The 19,304-nt window shown below is 40.1% G+C and overlaps 1 protein-coding gene across 4 annotated transcripts in view; it reads left to right on the forward strand.

Moving 5' to 3' along the window:
• The window catches only part of EFCAB7 (EF-hand calcium binding domain 7), a 92,070-nt gene that overhangs the window by 6,047 nt on the left and 66,719 nt on the right, over positions 1 to 19,304 (forward strand). The window contains exons 1-5 of one of the 4 annotated variants that reach the window (XM_078392941.1): positions 2,058 to 5,456; positions 5,492 to 6,511; positions 13,682 to 13,893; positions 14,048 to 14,134; positions 17,481 to 17,676. In XM_078392941.1, the coding sequence (XP_078249067.1) occupies positions 6,277 to 6,511; positions 13,682 to 13,893; positions 14,048 to 14,134; positions 17,481 to 17,676 (730 nt within the window). In that variant the 5' untranslated portion in view covers positions 2,058 to 5,456; positions 5,492 to 6,276. Of the gene's footprint in view, positions 1 to 2,054; positions 6,512 to 13,681; positions 13,894 to 14,047; positions 14,135 to 17,480; positions 17,677 to 19,304 lie in introns of those variants that run through there. The other 3 variants (XM_072997736.2, XM_072997737.2, XM_072997735.2) reach the window with 3 other exon arrangements.

The raw sequence follows: 19,304 nt of genomic DNA on the forward strand, positions 1-19,304 counted from the left end.
CGAATCTACGAACATAGATGACTGCTTCTGCTAATGAGACGACTATATGAAAATACCCACCTGTAATCCAGCTGGAGTTCTATCCAATCCAGTCCCAGTTTTCAATGGGGTCAAATAGGGTTGTATACTGGCTCCCATGTTGTTTAACTTCTATATTAATAACATATCTGAAGATTTATCTAAGCATAAATTTCATCCCCCCAAGCTGCACTTATGTCGTGTATCAATGCTGCTTTATGCAGACGATGCGGTTCTACTCTCATTAATGTGTGGGACTAAGAAGACTCTTGAGGGAACTTTCTTCCTACTGTAAGCAAGAGCAGTTAGTAATTAATTACCAGAAGACCAAAGTTCTCATGGTCAGTAGAAGAAGAGTAAAGCACAATTGGGCTATCAGTAGTCATCCCACAGAGCATGTTTCCAGCTACAAATACTTGAGCATAATCTTTCATGCCTTGGGCTCCTGGACCCCCCCCCCCCCCACATAAAGCATGCAGCACTGAATGTTCATAAAAGTGCAGTGGCATTAACAAGATTTTTTCACACCAAAGGGGGGTCACCATATCCCATCAGCCATTCAGGTTTTCAAGGCTAAAGTTGTTGCTCAAAAGCTCTACGTGTGCCATTTGTTTGCTTTATCTGACCTACGTCCTCTTGAGGTAGTTCAAGCCAAATTTTTGAGATCTGTTCTGACTGTACCTCCCTGTACACCTAATGTAGCCCTTCGTTTGGAGGCTGGCCTAATCACCATAAGAGCATGCTCCAGAGTCCATATGTTTAATTACTGGCTAAAGCTTCTCTCTTCAGAAGGCTTGGTACAGATGTCACTTTTGGACTCCTTTCAACCAGAATAGAAAATACAACTTACAAAAAAAAAAAAAAAAATAAGGCAAAAGGGTTTTTCCACCAACCTTCTTTTGGTGATGGGGCATGTCGGTGCTAAAGCAGCACTCAAACAAAGAATCTGGGACATAGAACTTCAAGAGCATATGAGACAGTTAGGCAAATACAGTGTTGTCACTAATAATGCCTTTACAATATCTTCATATTTGACGAGCACAATGTCAACAAAGACCAAAAGAGCCTTCACATTAGCGAGACTTAACGTTTTACCCTCAAAGCTCATGGAGGGAAGATTTCAACATATACCTATCTTGGATTGCCTGTGTCTGTGTAATGATGGCCAAGTGGAAACTGTAGGTCATGTCTTACTGTACTGTCTTTTCTATAGAGATCTACGCGCCAGCCTTCTGAGCCCAATCATTCTCAGATATCCAGGGAGACCTGATGAATTTTACATCAAGTTACTTCTTTCCAATCAAGACTCCCTTATTACATGCTCTGCAGCAAAATTTTGTGCAGCAGCAATGGCAGAGCTCTCCCTTATATATCCTGAGTTCACAAAATGACTGGTTTTAGCATGAGGGTGGTTTATTGTCTAGCACAGAGAAATGTTGTGGCCCCAACCAAAGGGAGGAAATATTTACAGATCTTTACAAATATGTAGGAAGGACTCCCTATAACCCAAAGACCCTGTCCAAACCAGTTTGTCCTAGACAAGCCAGTGATTCAAAGGATAGTTATAAAATGCTGTACAGTGGTGCCCCGTATAGCGAGGTTAATCCGTTCCGGATTAACCTTTGCTATACGAAAACATCGCTGTGCGGGGCAGGAAAAACTATTGGAACGCATTAAACTTAGTTTAATGCGTTCCAATAAGTGTTTAAACTTACCCCCTCCAGCGATGTTTTCGCTCCGGCGGCCATTTTGGAGCCGCCGATCAGCTGATCGGCGGCTCCAAAATGGCCGCCGGATGACCCGAAATGGCCCCTATCAGCGTTTTCGCGCCCTCCCCTTGCTGATAGGGGCCATTTCGGGTCATGCGGCGGCCATTTTGGAGCCGCCGATCAGCTGTTCGGCGGCTCCAAAATGGCCGCCGGAGCTCCAATCGTTGCAAAGCGAGTGCGGCGATTGGGGCTGATCCGTATAGCGATCCCCAAAAAGGGATCGCTATACGGATTTTTCGTTAAACGGTGCACTCGTTAAGCGAGGCACCACTGTATTTGATTCTCCCCATATTTTACAACCAGTACACAATTTTTAAACTGCATTTTGTATATTTTAGCCATACATATGTTTTATGAGCTGGTCATCCAACCATAATAAATAAATTCAGTTCAGCCCTGAAGAAGATTAAAAATGAGTGAAGTAATAGGAATACTTTCTTGATTGCACAATGAGTATTTGGTAGTAATCATTAATATGAACCATATAATCTTCATGCCCAGCCCTCTTATGCAAGAGTAATGTGCTGAGATGTAAACATGAAAAAAACATTTGTCTAGTCAAATTATTCAGAGGATTTCCAGGTCATCTAAAATGTCTCTATATCATCATTATTATTTGTTGCTTAAGATTTGCAAAAAAGACTTCTACCATTTATGGAGCCAGAGATATCAGATATTCAAATTAGATTCAGAAAAGTGTGAGACACTAGAGATCATATTGCAAATATACATTAGTTACTGGAGTGTACTAAAGAATTTCAGAAGAATATCACTTTGTGTTTTACAGATAACAGTAAAACCTTTGATTGTATGGATCATTAAAAGTTATGGATTGTTCTAAAACAAATGGATGTACCTCATCATTTGATCATACTGATGAGTAAACTATATCATGAATCAAAGGTTCTTTGATTCCATATTCCATATTCTTAAAACAGAATATGGAAAAACAGAATATTTCCAGTTGAGAAAGATGTCAGACAAATTTGTTTTTATATTTTTATGTCCCCATGTTTTTATGTCCCCATCTGTTCAGTCTATATGCAGAACATATCACACAGAAAAATGAATTAAATGCAGATGGAATGAAAATCAGTGGAAGAAAAATCAAGAATTTACGATGCACAGATGACATCATATTACTGCTATAGAATAGCAATTCTATTAGAAAAAAGATGCTGATGAAAAAAGTACTTATGAAGATTGAAGTAGAAGATGCACAAAAAAAGGATTATAGCTGAATTCCCATATTTTACTATTGAAAATGAAGAAATCCTAATTTTAAGGACTTTGTACAGTGGTGCCCCGCAAGACTATGTCAATCCATTCCATTGAAATTGCTGTTTAGTGAAAACATCGTCTTGCGAAAAACGTTTCCCCATTGGAATGCATTGATATCCGTTTAATGCATTCCAATGGGGAAAATAATCGTTGTTTTGCGAAAATCGCCCATAGGGAAGCCATTTTGCAAAGCGCCAATCAGCTGTTAGAATCACTGTCTTGCGAAGCATCGGTCCCAAAAACAGCCGTTTTGTGAAGATCGCCCATAGGGAAGCCATTTTGCGAGGCCACCGATCAGCTGTTACAATCGTCATCTTGCGAAGCATTGGTCCCGGAAAAAAAAAGTCTTGCAAAGCAGGGACCGAAACATCGTCCAGCAAAAATTGCCCATAGGAAACATTGTTTTGCGGAGCGCAATGGCGATCGCAAAACCTCATCATCATGCAGATTCGTTTTGTGGGGTAATCGTCCTGTGAGGTACCACTATATACCTTGGTTCAAGCACCAATCGAAATGAAGAGCATAGTAAAAAAAAATCAGAAAACAACTGAACTTTGAAGAACGGCACTGAAGGAACTTTCTGAAGTATAAAAATGTGTTACTTGAGAAAAAATAATTAATAGGCTGACATCCTGCTGTGTAACTGATACCTGCAGAAGAGTGATAACATCAATGGCAGTGGGCAATAATAAAAAACTTCCTACTTTTTTCTGTAGCTTTTCCAGCTCATGTGTAAGGAAGAAGGAGTCTTTTACTATTGAAAATCATCACCATTGGATGATACTACAAATGTCATCCAAGATTATTTTAGTATGTATGGTATTATTTTTAGTATGGTATTTGTTTGATTATTTTGAGTACAGTATTTGTATACTTTTTGCTGTTAGATTTAATATTGTCTTTTAATTATGTTATCTGCTTTGGATTATTTTTTAAGGGGAAAGGAAGGATAAAAATATTTTAAACAGACAAACAAATAACATTTTCTCCTTGCATACTACAGTTCCCACGGCTTCTACATGATAAAATGGATTACACAGGAGTCAGAAAACCCAGAGGACAAAAGTGGGACTTGTTAGTTATCAAAAATCACCCTCTGCCAATGTCTTCACCATTCTTCCTCAGACATAAGTTATGCAACAGGATTTCAAACATACTATATTCCTGACTACTATGTATACATTTAAAATCTGGCCAGTGAGAGGGAAGTATTCATTCAAAATGTGTTGTATTAGAGAAGAGCTTTACAGATACCGTGGACCATCAAAAACAGATAAATGGGTTCTAGGTCAAATCAAGCTTGAACACTCTAGAAGCAAAAAATGGCTAAACCAAGGACATATCATGAAAGACTAATGAAAAGAAAATACTGGAAGAAGTTGAAGACAATAGGAAAAAAGGACTGACTAAAATAAGATGGATTGACACAGTAAAGGAAGCCATACTTGAACAGGGTTCTTATTGATCGTTTTTGTAGATCACTAATTCATAAATCACAAACAACTTGATGGCATATAGCAACAAGATTTTTAAAGCTTATTAATGGTTGTAAGAAAAAATGTGGTATGTAGCATTCATCTGTGGACCAAATACAATGGTGCTTTGCTTGACGACATTAATCTGTTCCAGCGAAATCGCTGTAGAGTGAAATCGTCGTCAAGCGGGGGAACCACTGAAACGCATTGAAAACCGGTTGAATGCGTTCCAATGGGCTAAATACCTAATCGTCCAGTGAAGATCCTGCATAGGGTGGCCATTTTCCGGTGCCTGTACAGTGAAAAATCCATCCTAAAAACAGTGGGGAGCCATTTTGCACAGTGGGTGGCCATTTTGAGAGCTGCCAATCAGCTGTTTTAAAACCATCGTTAAGTGAAAAATCGGTTCCCAAAGCAGGGAACCGATCATCATTAAGCGAGTTTTTCCCATTAAAACATCGTTTTACGATCACAAAAGTGATCGCAAAAACCTCATTGTCAAGCGGATTCGCCATTTAACGAGGTAATCATTAAGCGAGGCACCACTGTACAGGATTGGTATACATACAGGTTATGAAATATTCCTTGTGATTGAAATTTAACTTTGACGTCAGATATATGTTATGTTAATATGCATGGTCTCCCATAAGAGTTGCAGAGGAGTTTGCACATGAAAGAGAGCATGAAATAACCAAAGTTAACCACTTCAAATCCCACTCAATTTGAGATGCGTGGTTGTAAATTGATGAACATTGGAAGTGCTCAGGTTTATCTAGATCAGGGGTTTTAAACTCAATTTACCTGGGGGCCGCTAGAGGCAGAGTCTGGGTGAGGCTGGGCCGCATCAGATTTTCCGCCAAGCGGAGCAAGAGCCCGAGGAAGCCGCCCAGGAGTTTCCTTAGCCGACAGACAGGTGGGCTGGCTGGCAGGTTGCAGTTCTGGATGGAGGGTGCAAGAGGTGCTGTCTTGGGAGAGAGCCGGCGAGCAAGGCAAGGCTTTTTTTTTTACTCTTGACAGCAGAGGACGTGTGGGCACTTTGGGGGGGCAGGCAAGGCGAGGGCCACAAGCTATCATCTGGGGTGCTGCAAATGGCCCCCGGGCTGCATGTTTGAGACCCCTGATCTAGATTATGCCCAGAATTGTATAAGTGGCGTAAGCAATCTTGTAGTCCTATACTGTATTTGAAACTAATAATAAAATTGAAATTAACAGCTATGGATGTGCTTAGATAGTAGCAATACTGGGGAAAGCATGCTAAAGAACATCTCCCCCCTGCCTGCCCCAAGGATACCTCTTTGCCACAACCATGAATTGTTGGGATTGGTGCTGATCCTGTTAGGGAGTAAGAAAACTGTAGCACTGCAACAACTTTATCTTGTGGGTTATTCCCTTCGAAACTCAGCATGATAACTTGATTAGTGCCCCCCATTGGTATTCGTCCCATTAGAAAGAAGCAAAACAATTTAGAGACTATCGGGCTGGTGCATGGTCTGAGCTGGGATTCTGAATTGAGAGAGTGAGCCATCCCTTGCTCAGACCATAAATTGCCACCAATGTAATGTATAACAATGGCTTCAGAGTTGGTATACAAATACAGTGCATTAAAAAAGTAGTCAGCCAAATTAAAACAGATTTTTGAATTCTTTCCTCTTTTTTTCAGGAACAGAAACACAATAAAGTTCAGAGAACATTCCCACCGAAGGGATGGACAGATGGTGATTTGATACTGAAGTATGCAAATAAAAGAAGCAGTCTCTAAATGTGTTTGCATTATTCACAGGATGGTTGGCAGTCAGAAAAGCAATGCATCCCTCTCTAGTGAACAACCAACAGGCTCAGAAAGTTCTCAGGCAGAAGCATCTCAGAATTATGAAGATGAAATATTCTATAAGAATTGCCGAGCAGCCTATTTAACTGTTTTTAAAAGCAGCTTAGAAAACATTAAATCAAAAGAACAACTACGTTTGGGTAAGTTTTTCCCCCTACATTTTTATGAGGATAGATTGTACAGAATGACTCTGCTAAAATTATATACATAGTTTGTGTAAATTGTTTTAATGGATCTGAGAAATCTTGGAATGTTTTCAGTTTCACTTTTCACTGTGACTAAATTGTGGTCATCAAGTTGCTCGCTGAAGTACACAATAGAGTAAATGTCCTCGTACCATTGCTACATTGTCATTTCCCGTATATGTAACAAGGGAGGGGGGGATAGTCTGATCCAAGCCCCACAGAGGTACAAATGCAGTTTTTGCAGCTTTCTCTCTTTCTACACATATGCACACCACCACTACTTTGAAAAATTTTGGGGAGGTGTTTGTTTCATTGACAGACCAAAATCAGAACCCCTTGGGACACTTTTTAAAATATACACACAGAAAAGATATAACCTTTTCCACCCTATTTGCATAGTATCGTTCGCAGAGCTATCCTGTAGAAGCCACGGTACCTTTATCGTTAGGGTCTACAGAAAGTTGTTGTTAAAATTAATTCTAATGGGAGGTTCTGTTTTTAAATAATTCTGCCACACTAACTCACAGAGGCAATGGTTCTCAAGTTGGGGGAAGGCTACCTGACCATCTCTCTCTCTCTCTCTCTCTCTCTCTCTCTCTCTCTCTCTCTCTCTCTCTCTCTCTCTCTCTCTCTCTGTGTGTGCGTGTGTGTGTGTGTGTGTCTTTGTACGTCTCCTTTGAATTATATAGATTTGAGCAGCATGGTTTTGGTTATACACAGATTTTTTAAAAGTAAATAAATAAATAAATATCGTGCTGCTGTTCGTCTCCAAGAAGTGGCCTGAGAAAGGTGGGTCTGGGTCTCAGACTTACAGGGACCCATGTTGTTGTTGGTTCAGCAGCTCCCAGTCTGACGGCAGTGGCCTGGCCAGCTCCCTCTCCTGGCATTCCAGCTCTATGTGTGTCTATATGTGTGTGGTCTGTATTAATCAAGTGTTTATGCTTTGTGGCTACATTTTGGGGAGGGGCATAAGAGTTATAAATGAATTTTGAACTACATGGGGGCCCAGCGCCCCTTATCTCAACATTGTTGAAGGGAGGAGTATACTTACTTATATATGCTGCATTTCTATCCATAGGCTACTCAAGGTGGCTCACAGTTCAGTTAAAATTATATAGTAGTGACTATTAAAATCACCTTACAAAACTATGCTAAAAGCAATTAAACATCTAACAATATTAAAACCACCATGAAAAACAATTCCAAAGCATTTTTAAAACATTTTAAAAATTTCTAAATTCAATAACCACTGTATTCCTAAACCCTCTACTTATTTATTTGAAAGCCTGCCTGAAAAGGAAGATCTTTGTCTGATGATGGAAGGGCAAGAAGGAGAGGTTTGAGCTGGCTTTTCAGTGGGTACATTCCACAGCCTGGAAGCAGCCACTGAAAAGCCTTCTTGCACCCTCACCAAATAGGATGGCAGAACTGAGGGAAGGGTCTCCCAGGAAGATCTTAAAAGCTGAAAAAGGTAATATGGTCCTTCAGATAGCCAGAACCCAAACAATATATAGGGCTTTAGAGGTCATAATTAGCACTTGGAATTGGGCTTGGAAACAGACTGGTAGTCAGTGAATTGTTACAATTAGGGGGTTTTACGCTCCTTCTAGCTCTAGTGCCAGTCAGTGTCCTTCACTGCATCATTCTGAACTAACTGAAATGTCCAAACATTTTTCAAAGGCAGCCTCGTACGGAGCATGTTGTGGTAATTCAGACACGATGTAACTAAAGCATGCGTCACTGTAGCCAGATAAGACATCTCAATTATTAGTGTTAATATTAGTATCACTGTCACTGGTAATGTTTAAGTTTGATAACCTTTAAATCCTTGGGGTTCTCTGTAGGGGGAGGGGGCAAAACGTATGCCAAGGCAATAGTTGGAATTTGAAAAGGTAGTTTCATTTCAAATCACTCAGCTTTGTGGTTGCTCAGTTTCAAGGCACAGAACTTTATACACAACAGGTATGACAGCTGAAAAGACCAGTTTTCAGGTGGTTCAGTATCTGTTCTCCCCAACCCAGGCTTTCTTCCAATGGACTGCTCACTAAAATATGGTTATTTCCAGAATGAACAAATAGCTTTTCCCTTAAATTCTAAAGCATATCTGGCCAGCTTCTGGTTCTTTTTCCTCACCCTTAGGAAATGCAGGTTTACTCCTACCTGCCCAATTCCATCTAATCTCTTCCACAAAAGAGCCAGATCTGAATATGCTCCTGTCATCTCCAATCTTTCAAATCTCCTACTTATCTCTGGTTAATTGCTTCCTTTCCAAATAGTGATTGGCTGAGATACCCTTTTAACCTGTTCAGTCAAACTGATAGTCCTACCTTCTTTTGTGTCCAGACAAGATATGTTGTAGTGGCGAAATTCACCTAGATTTATGACTGAAATCTTACTTCTCATCATCCCAGCCCATGGATCGCATTAGCTAGAGGCCATGGAGGCCCTGTTCCATTCTTTGTCTGTAAAGAGATCTCCTTCTGCAACAGCAGGTTCCATACCCAAATGTGTATGGGAATCTCTGCACATTCACCTATTGATAACTTATGTACATATTTATTTTATGCCATCTTTCTCCCAGTGAAGGGACCCAATGCAGCTCACAAATTATTAAGAAACAAACTAAAATCCAATAAATTATTGTGTTAAAAACAAACACATAATAGTTCTGAAATAATTAATGAAAACAGTGAAATGCGCATAAAACATGTTGAAATGCACATAAAATTATGATGATGTGCAGCTCCCAAAATCAAACTCTTCATTGCTAATTAGTTCTTAAAAGTAAGTATAGCTTTCAGATGTTACCAGGACAAGGTGAGCAGCAATCCAGCCTCCCAACGGAGGGCGTTCCACAGCCTGGGAAAACCTGAAGAGAAAACCCTGTCTCGTATTCCCACCAGAGGTGGTTGAGGAGGCTGTAGGACTGAGAGAAGGGTGTCCCCTAAAGATCTTAAGAGCTAAGAAGGCTCATATGGGGAGATACAGTCCTTCAGATAGCCTATACCCAGACCATATAGGACTTGGTCATAGCCTATAGCCAGCACTTTGAATGAGCCAGAAAATTGACTGGCAGCCTGTGAAGCTGTTGTAACCAGCTTTGGTCAGCAGCCTGGTTGCAGCATTTTAACCAGCTAAAGTTTCTGAACTATTTTCAAAAGCAGCCCCACATGGAGTGCATTACAGTAATCCAGGTAGGATGTGTAACTAAGATGTGTCATCGTACCCGTAGCAGACATCTCCAGGAATGGGTGCAGCTGGCACACTAGCTTTAACCATGCAGATGTGCTCCTGGACACCTCCAAGATCTGAACAGCCAGGCTTATGGGTTTGTCCAGGAGTACACCCAAGCTGTGAGCCTGAGTTGTCAGAAGAAACGCAACCCTCTCCTGCAGAAGTTGAATTCCAGTTCCCTGACTGGGTTTTGGATTGGCCAGGATCACCTCTGTCTTGTCTGGATCAAGTTTCAGTCTGTTTGTCTTAATGATTGATGGCAAGTTGTCTTCCATCTGTATTTAGAACAGAGGCAACAACTTGTGACTCTTCAGATACTGTTGGATTGCAAGTCCCATCAACTCTATCCAACATAGCCAATGGTGATGGATGATAAGTGTGTCAGGCCAACAACATATGGAGGGTCTCAAGTTGCCCATCTGTGGTTTAGAATGAGAAAAGAAGTACTTTAGTCTAAGGAATTCTGCATTCAGTGATAAAAATCCTAATAATTACAGTTCCTACTGTTCTTTTATTTAAATATTGCTACCAATGTAAGAAAAAATGTACTATGTAGTTACACATTAATTTATAGAGTACTCTTAAGCACTTCAGAACTATGATGTGTAGAATCTCAGTGTTAGTGGACCCTAATCCTGATTTTAAATAAGAATTGCGTGAACAAATGTTTCTGTTTTTTCCATGTTATTTCTTTCATCTCTGTCCATGTGTCATTTGAGCATATGGCAAGTGTTTGGCAATGTCCATTTCAAGGTCAGCTTAGGAAAGACAAGAGTTCAAGATCATTATATTCTTAGAGATATGTGGAACTATTTTTTAAAAAAAGGAAGTGTGTTTAAGCCCATTATAAGCCCATATCTAAAGTGACATTGACTACAACAATGTTCGATTATTAACACAAATAGTAAATAAATTCCACATCTGTAACTTACCAACTTTTTTCAAACCCACTTTCATACAAACTACTATATTTGTTTGCTGAACTGTAACATAATGTTCCTAGCTAAAATGTCTTTATACTATGTATAGGCAGTTATCAGGATGCAAGGCTTTTTTTTAGAAAGGTAGATTTAAATGGTAAGATTGAAAAACTTCTTTTAAAAGTACTCTGAGGAGACTAGTTAACAATTCACACCAAGTACTGATTTCAAAGAAAGCATAAATAAATATACCAAGCTGCAGAACTTTACAATATATATCTTGATTTATTTTTTGTTTTTTAACTTTAAGAAAATGAACATTGGGTTATAGAAGGATACAAGGTTGTCCCCTCGGAAATTCATATAGCAAAAAGAATCCTACAGGCATTTACCACAATCCAGTAACCCGTGCAAGTAGATTCAAATACTGTACCTACCCACCAGATGTTTTATGTGTACTTTTTCTAAATAGACACACAGACAGCAAATTGCTAGACTTCAGAAATTGTTTGGGACTGAGCATTTGGGAGCTGTTGTTCAAAGGAAAAAAGGCAAGTGTTTCAGTATGCAATTACAACCTGTACATAATGCCTACATAAATTTCAAAGAGTCTCATGGAACCTTTAAGACTAAAAAGTTTTACTTAGCATAAGCTTTTGTGGACTGCAGCCTACTTCTTCAGATGGGCAGAGTGGACAACATTCTATGAGAACTTCTGTCAAATAAAATATGTTTGCCTTTAAGGTGCCATAAGACTCTTCATGATTTTCTACAACGGACTAATATAGCCAACACTCTGGAAATTCAAATAAGCTGTCTAGGTTGTGGTCAATAGTTCCATACATGATTTTGGAATTTAAATACCTATCTTACATAAAGTGAGAGGGACATGGTGGTGCTGCGGGTTAAACTGCAGAATCCTTTGTGCTGTAAGGTCAGAAGACCAGCAGTCGTAAGATCAAATCCAGCAATGGAGTAAGCTCCCATCGCTTGTCCTAGCTGCTGCCAAACTAGCAGTTGGAGAGCATGTAAAAATGCAAGAAGATAAATAGGTACGACCTCGGTGGGAAGGTAACAGCGTTCTGTGTCTAGTCGCGTTGGCCACGTGACCACGGAAACTGTCTTCAGACAAACGCTGGCTCTATGGCTTGGAAACGGGCACTATGCCCTAGAGTCGGACACGACTGGACTAAATGTGAAGGGGAACCTTTACCTTTACCTTACATAAAGCAAGCTTTGTTTCATATTCTTTACACTATTATGTCATGCTCTGTTTCAAAAGAACTTTTATTAAGGGTCAGAGGTCAAAAGTGGTCATAGAAACATACTCCTTTAGCACCTTATCAAGCAGCAGCAGGTGGTTACATCTCTGTGTTAGGAACTTGGTCAGCTTTGGTATTTAACCTATGAACTGAGGCTACAGAGCAGAATTGACTGTAAGTTCAAGCAGAATACAAAGCTTATTGATTCACAAATACGGCCCAGGATCTCACTTTCATAGAAAAGTGGAAACTAAGATGATGAGACAACAAAATTCTTGCACTAAAAATAACTAGTCTAGGAGTGAATGGATAAATACTTCCTCTTAAATGTTTTCTGGATGGATCTTGGAAATATCATGTTGAAATTAATGTATTAATGGTAAAATCATTACTGTTTCAGACTAATATCAGAAGAAAGTACAGTGCTGCCTCACAAGACGAATGTAATTCGTTCCACGGGAAGTGTTGTCTTGCAAAAAGCAGCTTCCCATAGGAATGCATTACAGTGCATTCCTATGAGAACCTCGCAAGACGAATGATATCATCACCGCAGGGAGGGGGGGCGATGATAACTTCCTCAATGGCTCAAGGGGGCGTTTCTTTCAAAAAGGTTAAGAACCACTGGCCTAAACAATGGTCAGAGAAGATATGGAACTTGTAGATATTAGCTATAGTTATCTATTCAGCCTGCATTCTTTAGGTGTTTTCCTGTATATCCATGTTAAAAGTTTGTTCTCTTAGTTTCTCATCTTAACAGAGAAGGCCATCTGGCTTAGCCAAAGCTTCAAAGAGCCCCAGCTCCATTTTAAGTTTTTTCCCTTCTTTTGAGGATCTGAGAATGTTAAACCTATATCCGATATGGTATATAAGAATACTGTATTATAATAAAGGGAAACAAAGCTTTAGTTAAAACTGACAAAACAATAGTATTTCTCCATACTATTCAAGGACTCATTGTCCAAGACCACAAGGAACTCCACAGTTATGAACCATTGATGTATAATGAGCCAGTTGGCCACTCCTAGCCACACTTGTTTAGCACAGGACTGTAATAAACTTTGCCAGGAAGCATTGGTCAGGTTAGACGTAGACTCAGAAAGCTGGCCCCAATTGATCCTAGTTAATTACAGAACTCTGAAAGTCAAGGCAGCTGCAGATATCTGCTGAATATCCTGTATTGCTCATCACACAGCTGGATTCCAAAATATCTGTTTGAATGAACAGAATGAAGTGACGGATAAATAACAAAACCTTTGTTGCTATTAGGAGGGATTCTTTTTCATTTGCAGCTACCTGTGGGATGGCCAGAGAGAACTGGATATTAAAATGCAGCAGCTTAGCCATCTGTGTTTGCCTCTCCTTGCACCAAGAAATGTTTTGGGAGTTTTCATGTTCGGTCATCTATTAAACATGGCATGTCATTTAAACAATCAAATTTACAAGAGTCTGCTGAATTTACAGGAGCTCAGCTAGGCCTTCAGCAGTAGGTTGGGCCTTCTTTTCCAGTGTACAGCATATAGATACCTTTGACCCACTTTTAATGTTTCTAATATTTAATGTTAATCAACTTTTGAATCTAAGAAGTTCTGCTTCTGCTAATGCACTAACTAGACCATAAAAGCAGTCCTTTCAGGCAAAAATTTTCATCACTTTTTTGAGAAAACTGTACTTAGTATCAATAACAGCTCATATTTTGCTTTGTTGTGCAGTTCTTCAACAAGGTGGAAGAAATCCATCTCAGAAGACAGTCAATAAATACTGGACACTCCAGACCACATCATTAAATTTTGATGATTTTTGTTTCATCTTAAGACAAGAACCACCTATTAGGGAAACAGAACTACTCAAGGCATTTGCAAAAATAGATACAGATAATGATGGCTGCATTCTGCATAGTGAACTTTCTAAAATTCTTACAACTGTAAGTGACACAGGAAATTATTAGATCTGAATTTCTCTTTTAGTAATTCAAGCATTTCAATATGTTTAACAGTTTTTAGCTATTGCTTTTTCCTGTATAACAACTGTGTTGTGTTTTTCTTTTATCAGTAACTGAAAATGATATTCTTTTGCAGAGAGGTGAAAAAATGACTCTTGATGAAGTCAGTGCAATTACAGAACTAGCTGAAGTGAACAATGATGGGAAATTTAACTACTATAAGGTACAGTGAACAAAATGACCAGAAAGTTATTGATGAGAGGTTTAGCCACTATGATTTTTACACCTTATTGTATTAATGTCAGTCTAGCACTCTGTCTAATGAATCTAATATTAGTTTTGATCTTGGTAAAGCAGTGGGGATGAGATCCGTACGGCAGCTAGGAACAAAAGAAACATGATGGAGCATGCATTTGTTGAAACTGGACTTCAGGAGCTGTATGTTTTCTCTTGCTGCTCAGCATATAATAAGTGCCTTCATATGACTTAGCTATATAGTGGGAACTCCATTCAAATGTCAATACCTTTCTGGCCACCTTAGTCAAGCAACTTGTGACATAACCTATGATTTGGTCATTCTAAAGCCTTGGCAGAAAACGATGCTTCAATCCTGAAGTACGCTCACTGTTTAGAAAAACCAGTCACTAGAGTACCTATTTACAAAACATAAAGATTATACCCCAACACAAGAATCATTATATTTTGGAAAGAGATGGGGCATATGATGTAAATTAAGATGAACCATATTGATTAGAATAAATTTATATTCCCAATGGTGGTGGGTTACACTGTATATTTAAGTTGTGATTCTATTTGTCATATATGTTTTTGTTATATTTTGTTATTTTTAAAATTAAAATTAGAAAAGAAAAGAAAACCCAGTCACTTACAACAACACCTGGATATTCTTCATAGTTTCTTGTGCTGCAAAAACCTGAACCTATTTTTTTGCCATGCTTCATTAGCCAGCCCAAACTTGGTTGAGAAGCCAGATACTTTTGGATGGTTCATCTTCATTCTAGGATCCAAGCTTATCATTGTTTTCCTTTCCACAAACATCTGTGGCAAAACAAAACATGAACATATCCTACTTGAACTTCATCAGTGTTCTTGGACAAGTTTCCCTACTTTGCCTAAGTACAATGCATAATCTTCTGTGTGTGAGACATTCTTCTTCTAATTGCCAGAATCCTGTTGATGATTTAAACTTCTGTAAGTTAAATTGCATAATTCCACATGGCAAATTATCGCTAAATGATATTGCATCAGTCATGTTCCAAGACACACATATACAGTAAATGCACAACAGGCAAATGCTTAGTAATACAACTGGGATCCCATTAGTTAGTGGCAATTTGCTAAAGTGAGTTAAAGAATTAAACTTAAACACATATCAGGTACCAACAGGATTCTGCCTGGTATTTCTATGGTCAGTAAGAAGATATCCATCTACTTGTACGTTCAGATGCATGTGTAAAGGAAGTGTGGTGTAAGTCGTATGCAAAGTTCTGTCTTGCATGGAGCGGCAGTTTGTGCTATGTCTTACCCTTAACTGCTTATGCTACATCTTACCTTTCTCTTAGAGCTGTATCTGTTCCAGTCCTGCTCTTGATCCCTCACAACACATGTTACAGTGTTTAAAGATTTAATTTTTTGCTTTACAGTCTCCAGTTTACCTTGATTCATACCTCTTACATTCCATGTTCCAAATGTAAGTGTTGTGTAGCATCAGACTTTGGCTTCAGAATTCACAGTGAAGATATAGCACTTCGTATAGTAAAGAAGAATGAGGAAAATACCAAGTGAAGTATAAACGATACTTACCTCTGTTTTTGCCACCAGTATTTTCTTGAGTATGTGGAGCCAGCCATCACAATATTATATTTTAGGCTATAGCTAAAGCCTCAGTATGCTGTTTCTGAAATACAAGGTTCATTTGTGTGAATATTGGGTTTATTTATTTTATCTTGAGGTTTGGATTCTTCATTAGAACTTATTTTTAGATCTGTAGAGAAGTATTTTATTTGTGAGATGGGCAGGTTCATGGATTCCCTTGCCGATATGCCAACATGCTCTGACCAAACCCCCCAACCAGATTGCTACCAATGAAGCTGCAGAGAGCTTACAGGCCACTGTGGCCTTAGTGGCGAACTCTTCCCAAGATGCTGGAACACAAATGGAAGCCAGAGTGGTGATGTCAATCCTGGGAGTTGGGGATGGTCCCTGGGAGAATGGTTGGAACTAGTCTACCATGGAACTTGTCTACCGTCCTTATACCAAGGATATAAAAGCAGCTTTGCTGCCAGATGAGGCAGAAGCTCTATGGGAGACTAAGAGCAAGGAGGATAACTGTGAGGTGGGGGAAGGATTGGTGCCCAAGCCGGGAGGACCAGTCACCCCAATGACAACAGGTATGCCTAGGCCAGAAATGGAGATGAATACCCCTGTGATGGAGGGGGAGAAGACCCACACACACAGAACAAGAAGGGAACAATGGGCGAAAGCTGACTCTTCTGTCTATGAGTTGGAAACCCAAGCCCAGGAATCGCAGGGAGAGAAGGACCAGGGGAAGAAGAGAGATCCTCTGAGGACAAAGATTTGTGAGACACGCAAGAGGAGCAGTCAGGCAACTACTGGGCCAAGGGGTCCTCTGAGGAAGAAGTTCAGATTGAATGGGACTACATATATAAGGATCCATGGCAAGGGATCTGAGTCTAATTTTAAGTGCCTAAAGAAGAGGCCTCTAGATACAAATATAGGCCACCCTTCACAATCCTCCTATTGGTGAGAAAGAGAGGGAAGGAAAGAAAGGAGAAAGAAAGGTGCATCAACCTCCTCTCCACATAAACACTGATGAAGAAGGGGTGTCATGACCAACACACAGGAGGAACAAGTGATCCTGGAAAATGATCCCAGCATACCTGCCCACAGTATGGATATATTTCCCCTTGTTCTCTGAGAGAGAGGGAGAACTCGGGTGTCAGACTGGACTGGTTGAACAAACCGGAGACTTAATGAAGGGAACCAAGTCACCCTGAGAGACTTTGACCTCCTTTGTGAATTGAACCAGAGAACAGCAAAGCAATAGAGAGAATGTCAGACTAGTGCTTAGAACTAGAACCTCTGAGTTTGTGTGCAAGTGGTTGTTATCCTTTCCCCTGATCCAAGTTTCAAGAAATCTCCATTGAGTTTGATCCATTGCCTACTACTTGTGTGGAAAGGATGGAAGGCAGAAACTTTGCTGAAGCTACAGGGGCTGGCAGGGATCACTATTAAAAACTGGGCAGAAAAATCCAGTGTATCTACAAATGTGCCTAGTAGACAATATAAATCTTACCTTGGGGTAACTTTTCATTTTATTTTCTCCCAGTTGCCTAATCTTCTTACTGAATCATGGTTCCTTTTTGTGGTGTCATTGGAAAGTGGTCCATGTAATTCATGAAAATAACAGGAGAATTGTGCTTCCAAAGGAAATATTTTTTATCTATTGATCTTTTTTCTTCAGTTGTGCCTTTGTTTATTTTTCTTCTTAAACACAGAGCAAGGCATATGTCTGTTTTTCTTTACAGTTTTGTAAATCATACATGACATTCAGTGAGCAGTGTCTGAAGAATGCAGTAGAGAAACTGGATGCTAATTGTAAACTGAAGTGTCAGCAGTTTGGAAGTCAACACAAGACCTCATCAGAAATGGCAGAGTCACCACTTTCAACATCATTACCAAAAACAACTAGGAAAATAGGGGTTGGACCAACATTAAAAAGAGGTATTCATAATTTTTTTGAACAGCAAAGCTCTATCCTATGAGTTTCCCCAGGATACCTTGAATATACCGTATTTGCCGGCGTACAAGATGACTTTTTGGGCCCAAAAACATGCCTCCAAGTGGGGAGGTCATCTTGTACGCCGAGTGCACTGAATGATGTGGGGCCGCGCTGGCCAGGGAGGAAGGCAGGCAGGCAGGCAGCCAGGCAGTCGGTCGGTCTGGGTGGATGGAGGGAAGCACAGCCTGCCATGCCTGAGCGGCCAGAGCCCGCCGCCGGGCTGCCCGCCACCCCGTGCCGCTGAGCCAGCCACGTGCTCACTTGCCCGCCACCCGTCTGTTTTCCTTTTCCTCTTCCTCCTCCTCCTCCTCCTGCCACCGCCCACTCAGCCTCTTCCGCTCTTCCTCACCCTCTTGCTGCCGTGCCTGAGCCGCCGCTGGGCTGCCCACCGCCCCGCGCCGCTGAGCCAGCCGCGCACTCGCTCGCCCGCCCCCCGCCCATTTCCCCTCTTCCTCCTCCTCCTGTTGGGGGGGGTCATCTTATACGGCCGGTCACCTTGTGTGCCGGCAAATACGATAGTAGGTTTTCTGTTTCTGAGATCTGTGCTTATTTATGCAATTCATAGATTTGTTTCATTGATGCTAGGAAAGTCCTTATTTCCAGAAGCTCCAGTTCAAACCGAGTTCTCATCTCAGCATTTTCTTTTAGCTAATGTTAGTTAATTTAGGTGCACATCAAAATGGAGAGAAATGAACATACAGGCTAAAATCCTGTTGCGTAGTTCTGCTTGCACAGTGGAACTGACATCCTTGATGGTGGTTGATTAAAAGTTCCTTTTGCAATTTTGGAGTGTCACTGCTCACACACAATACAACAAAGTCATGTTTATCCCACAGCTACAAAAGGGAGACTTTAATCTGTGACAAGCTGCTGTTGCTGCTGCCGCCATCATACCCATTCCACAGGCAGACACTGCACAACAGGATATTGTCCACATTGTGGGATATCATCTGTCTATTTATCAGGTCCCTTTTACATTCAGTGCAAGACTTTAGGAATACGTGTAAAGACACAAGTACTGTTCATGATGAAAACAACCTAAAGAACTTTAAACCCTTGTTAATTTTGCTGGGACACATTTAGTTTTGTGCTTCACTCTACCCCAGCATGAATGAGATTTAAAACATCTTCACTTTGAAGAGTTTCCACCTTTTTTATTTTAGTTAGCCTACTCATGATCTCAGCATTACTCATCTACTTAACTACTATAATTGTACTCAATATAAGAGGCAAGAGATAGTCGAAGCATACAAGTAGCGCTTTCATTTATATTCAAGCAATTCTAGAGTCAGAAGATTGGTATGAACAGACCAGTCTGACTTATATCAAGTTGGATTACAATGGCCATTGAATACGTAAAATTTCCCTTTTGGTTCTTTTCCTCTATAGAATATTTTGGCAATGTTTGTACCATTCTTCTGTCTTTCTGTAATTATTATAAACGTCCCTATAATGTAGAGACAAAGAGTGGTGAGTAAAGACTGTACATGTAGATTTTGTCCATTCACACAGATGAAAAAATTAAAAGAAAGCCACAGATAAGGCAAACATTGTGACTGCCCATTCCATA

The sequence above is a fragment of the Pogona vitticeps genome, chromosome 4 (genome assembly GCF_051106095.1).
Source record: "Pogona vitticeps strain Pit_001003342236 chromosome 4, PviZW2.1, whole genome shotgun sequence".
In the NCBI taxonomy this organism is placed as follows: Eukaryota; Metazoa; Chordata; class Lepidosauria; order Squamata; family Agamidae; genus Pogona; species Pogona vitticeps.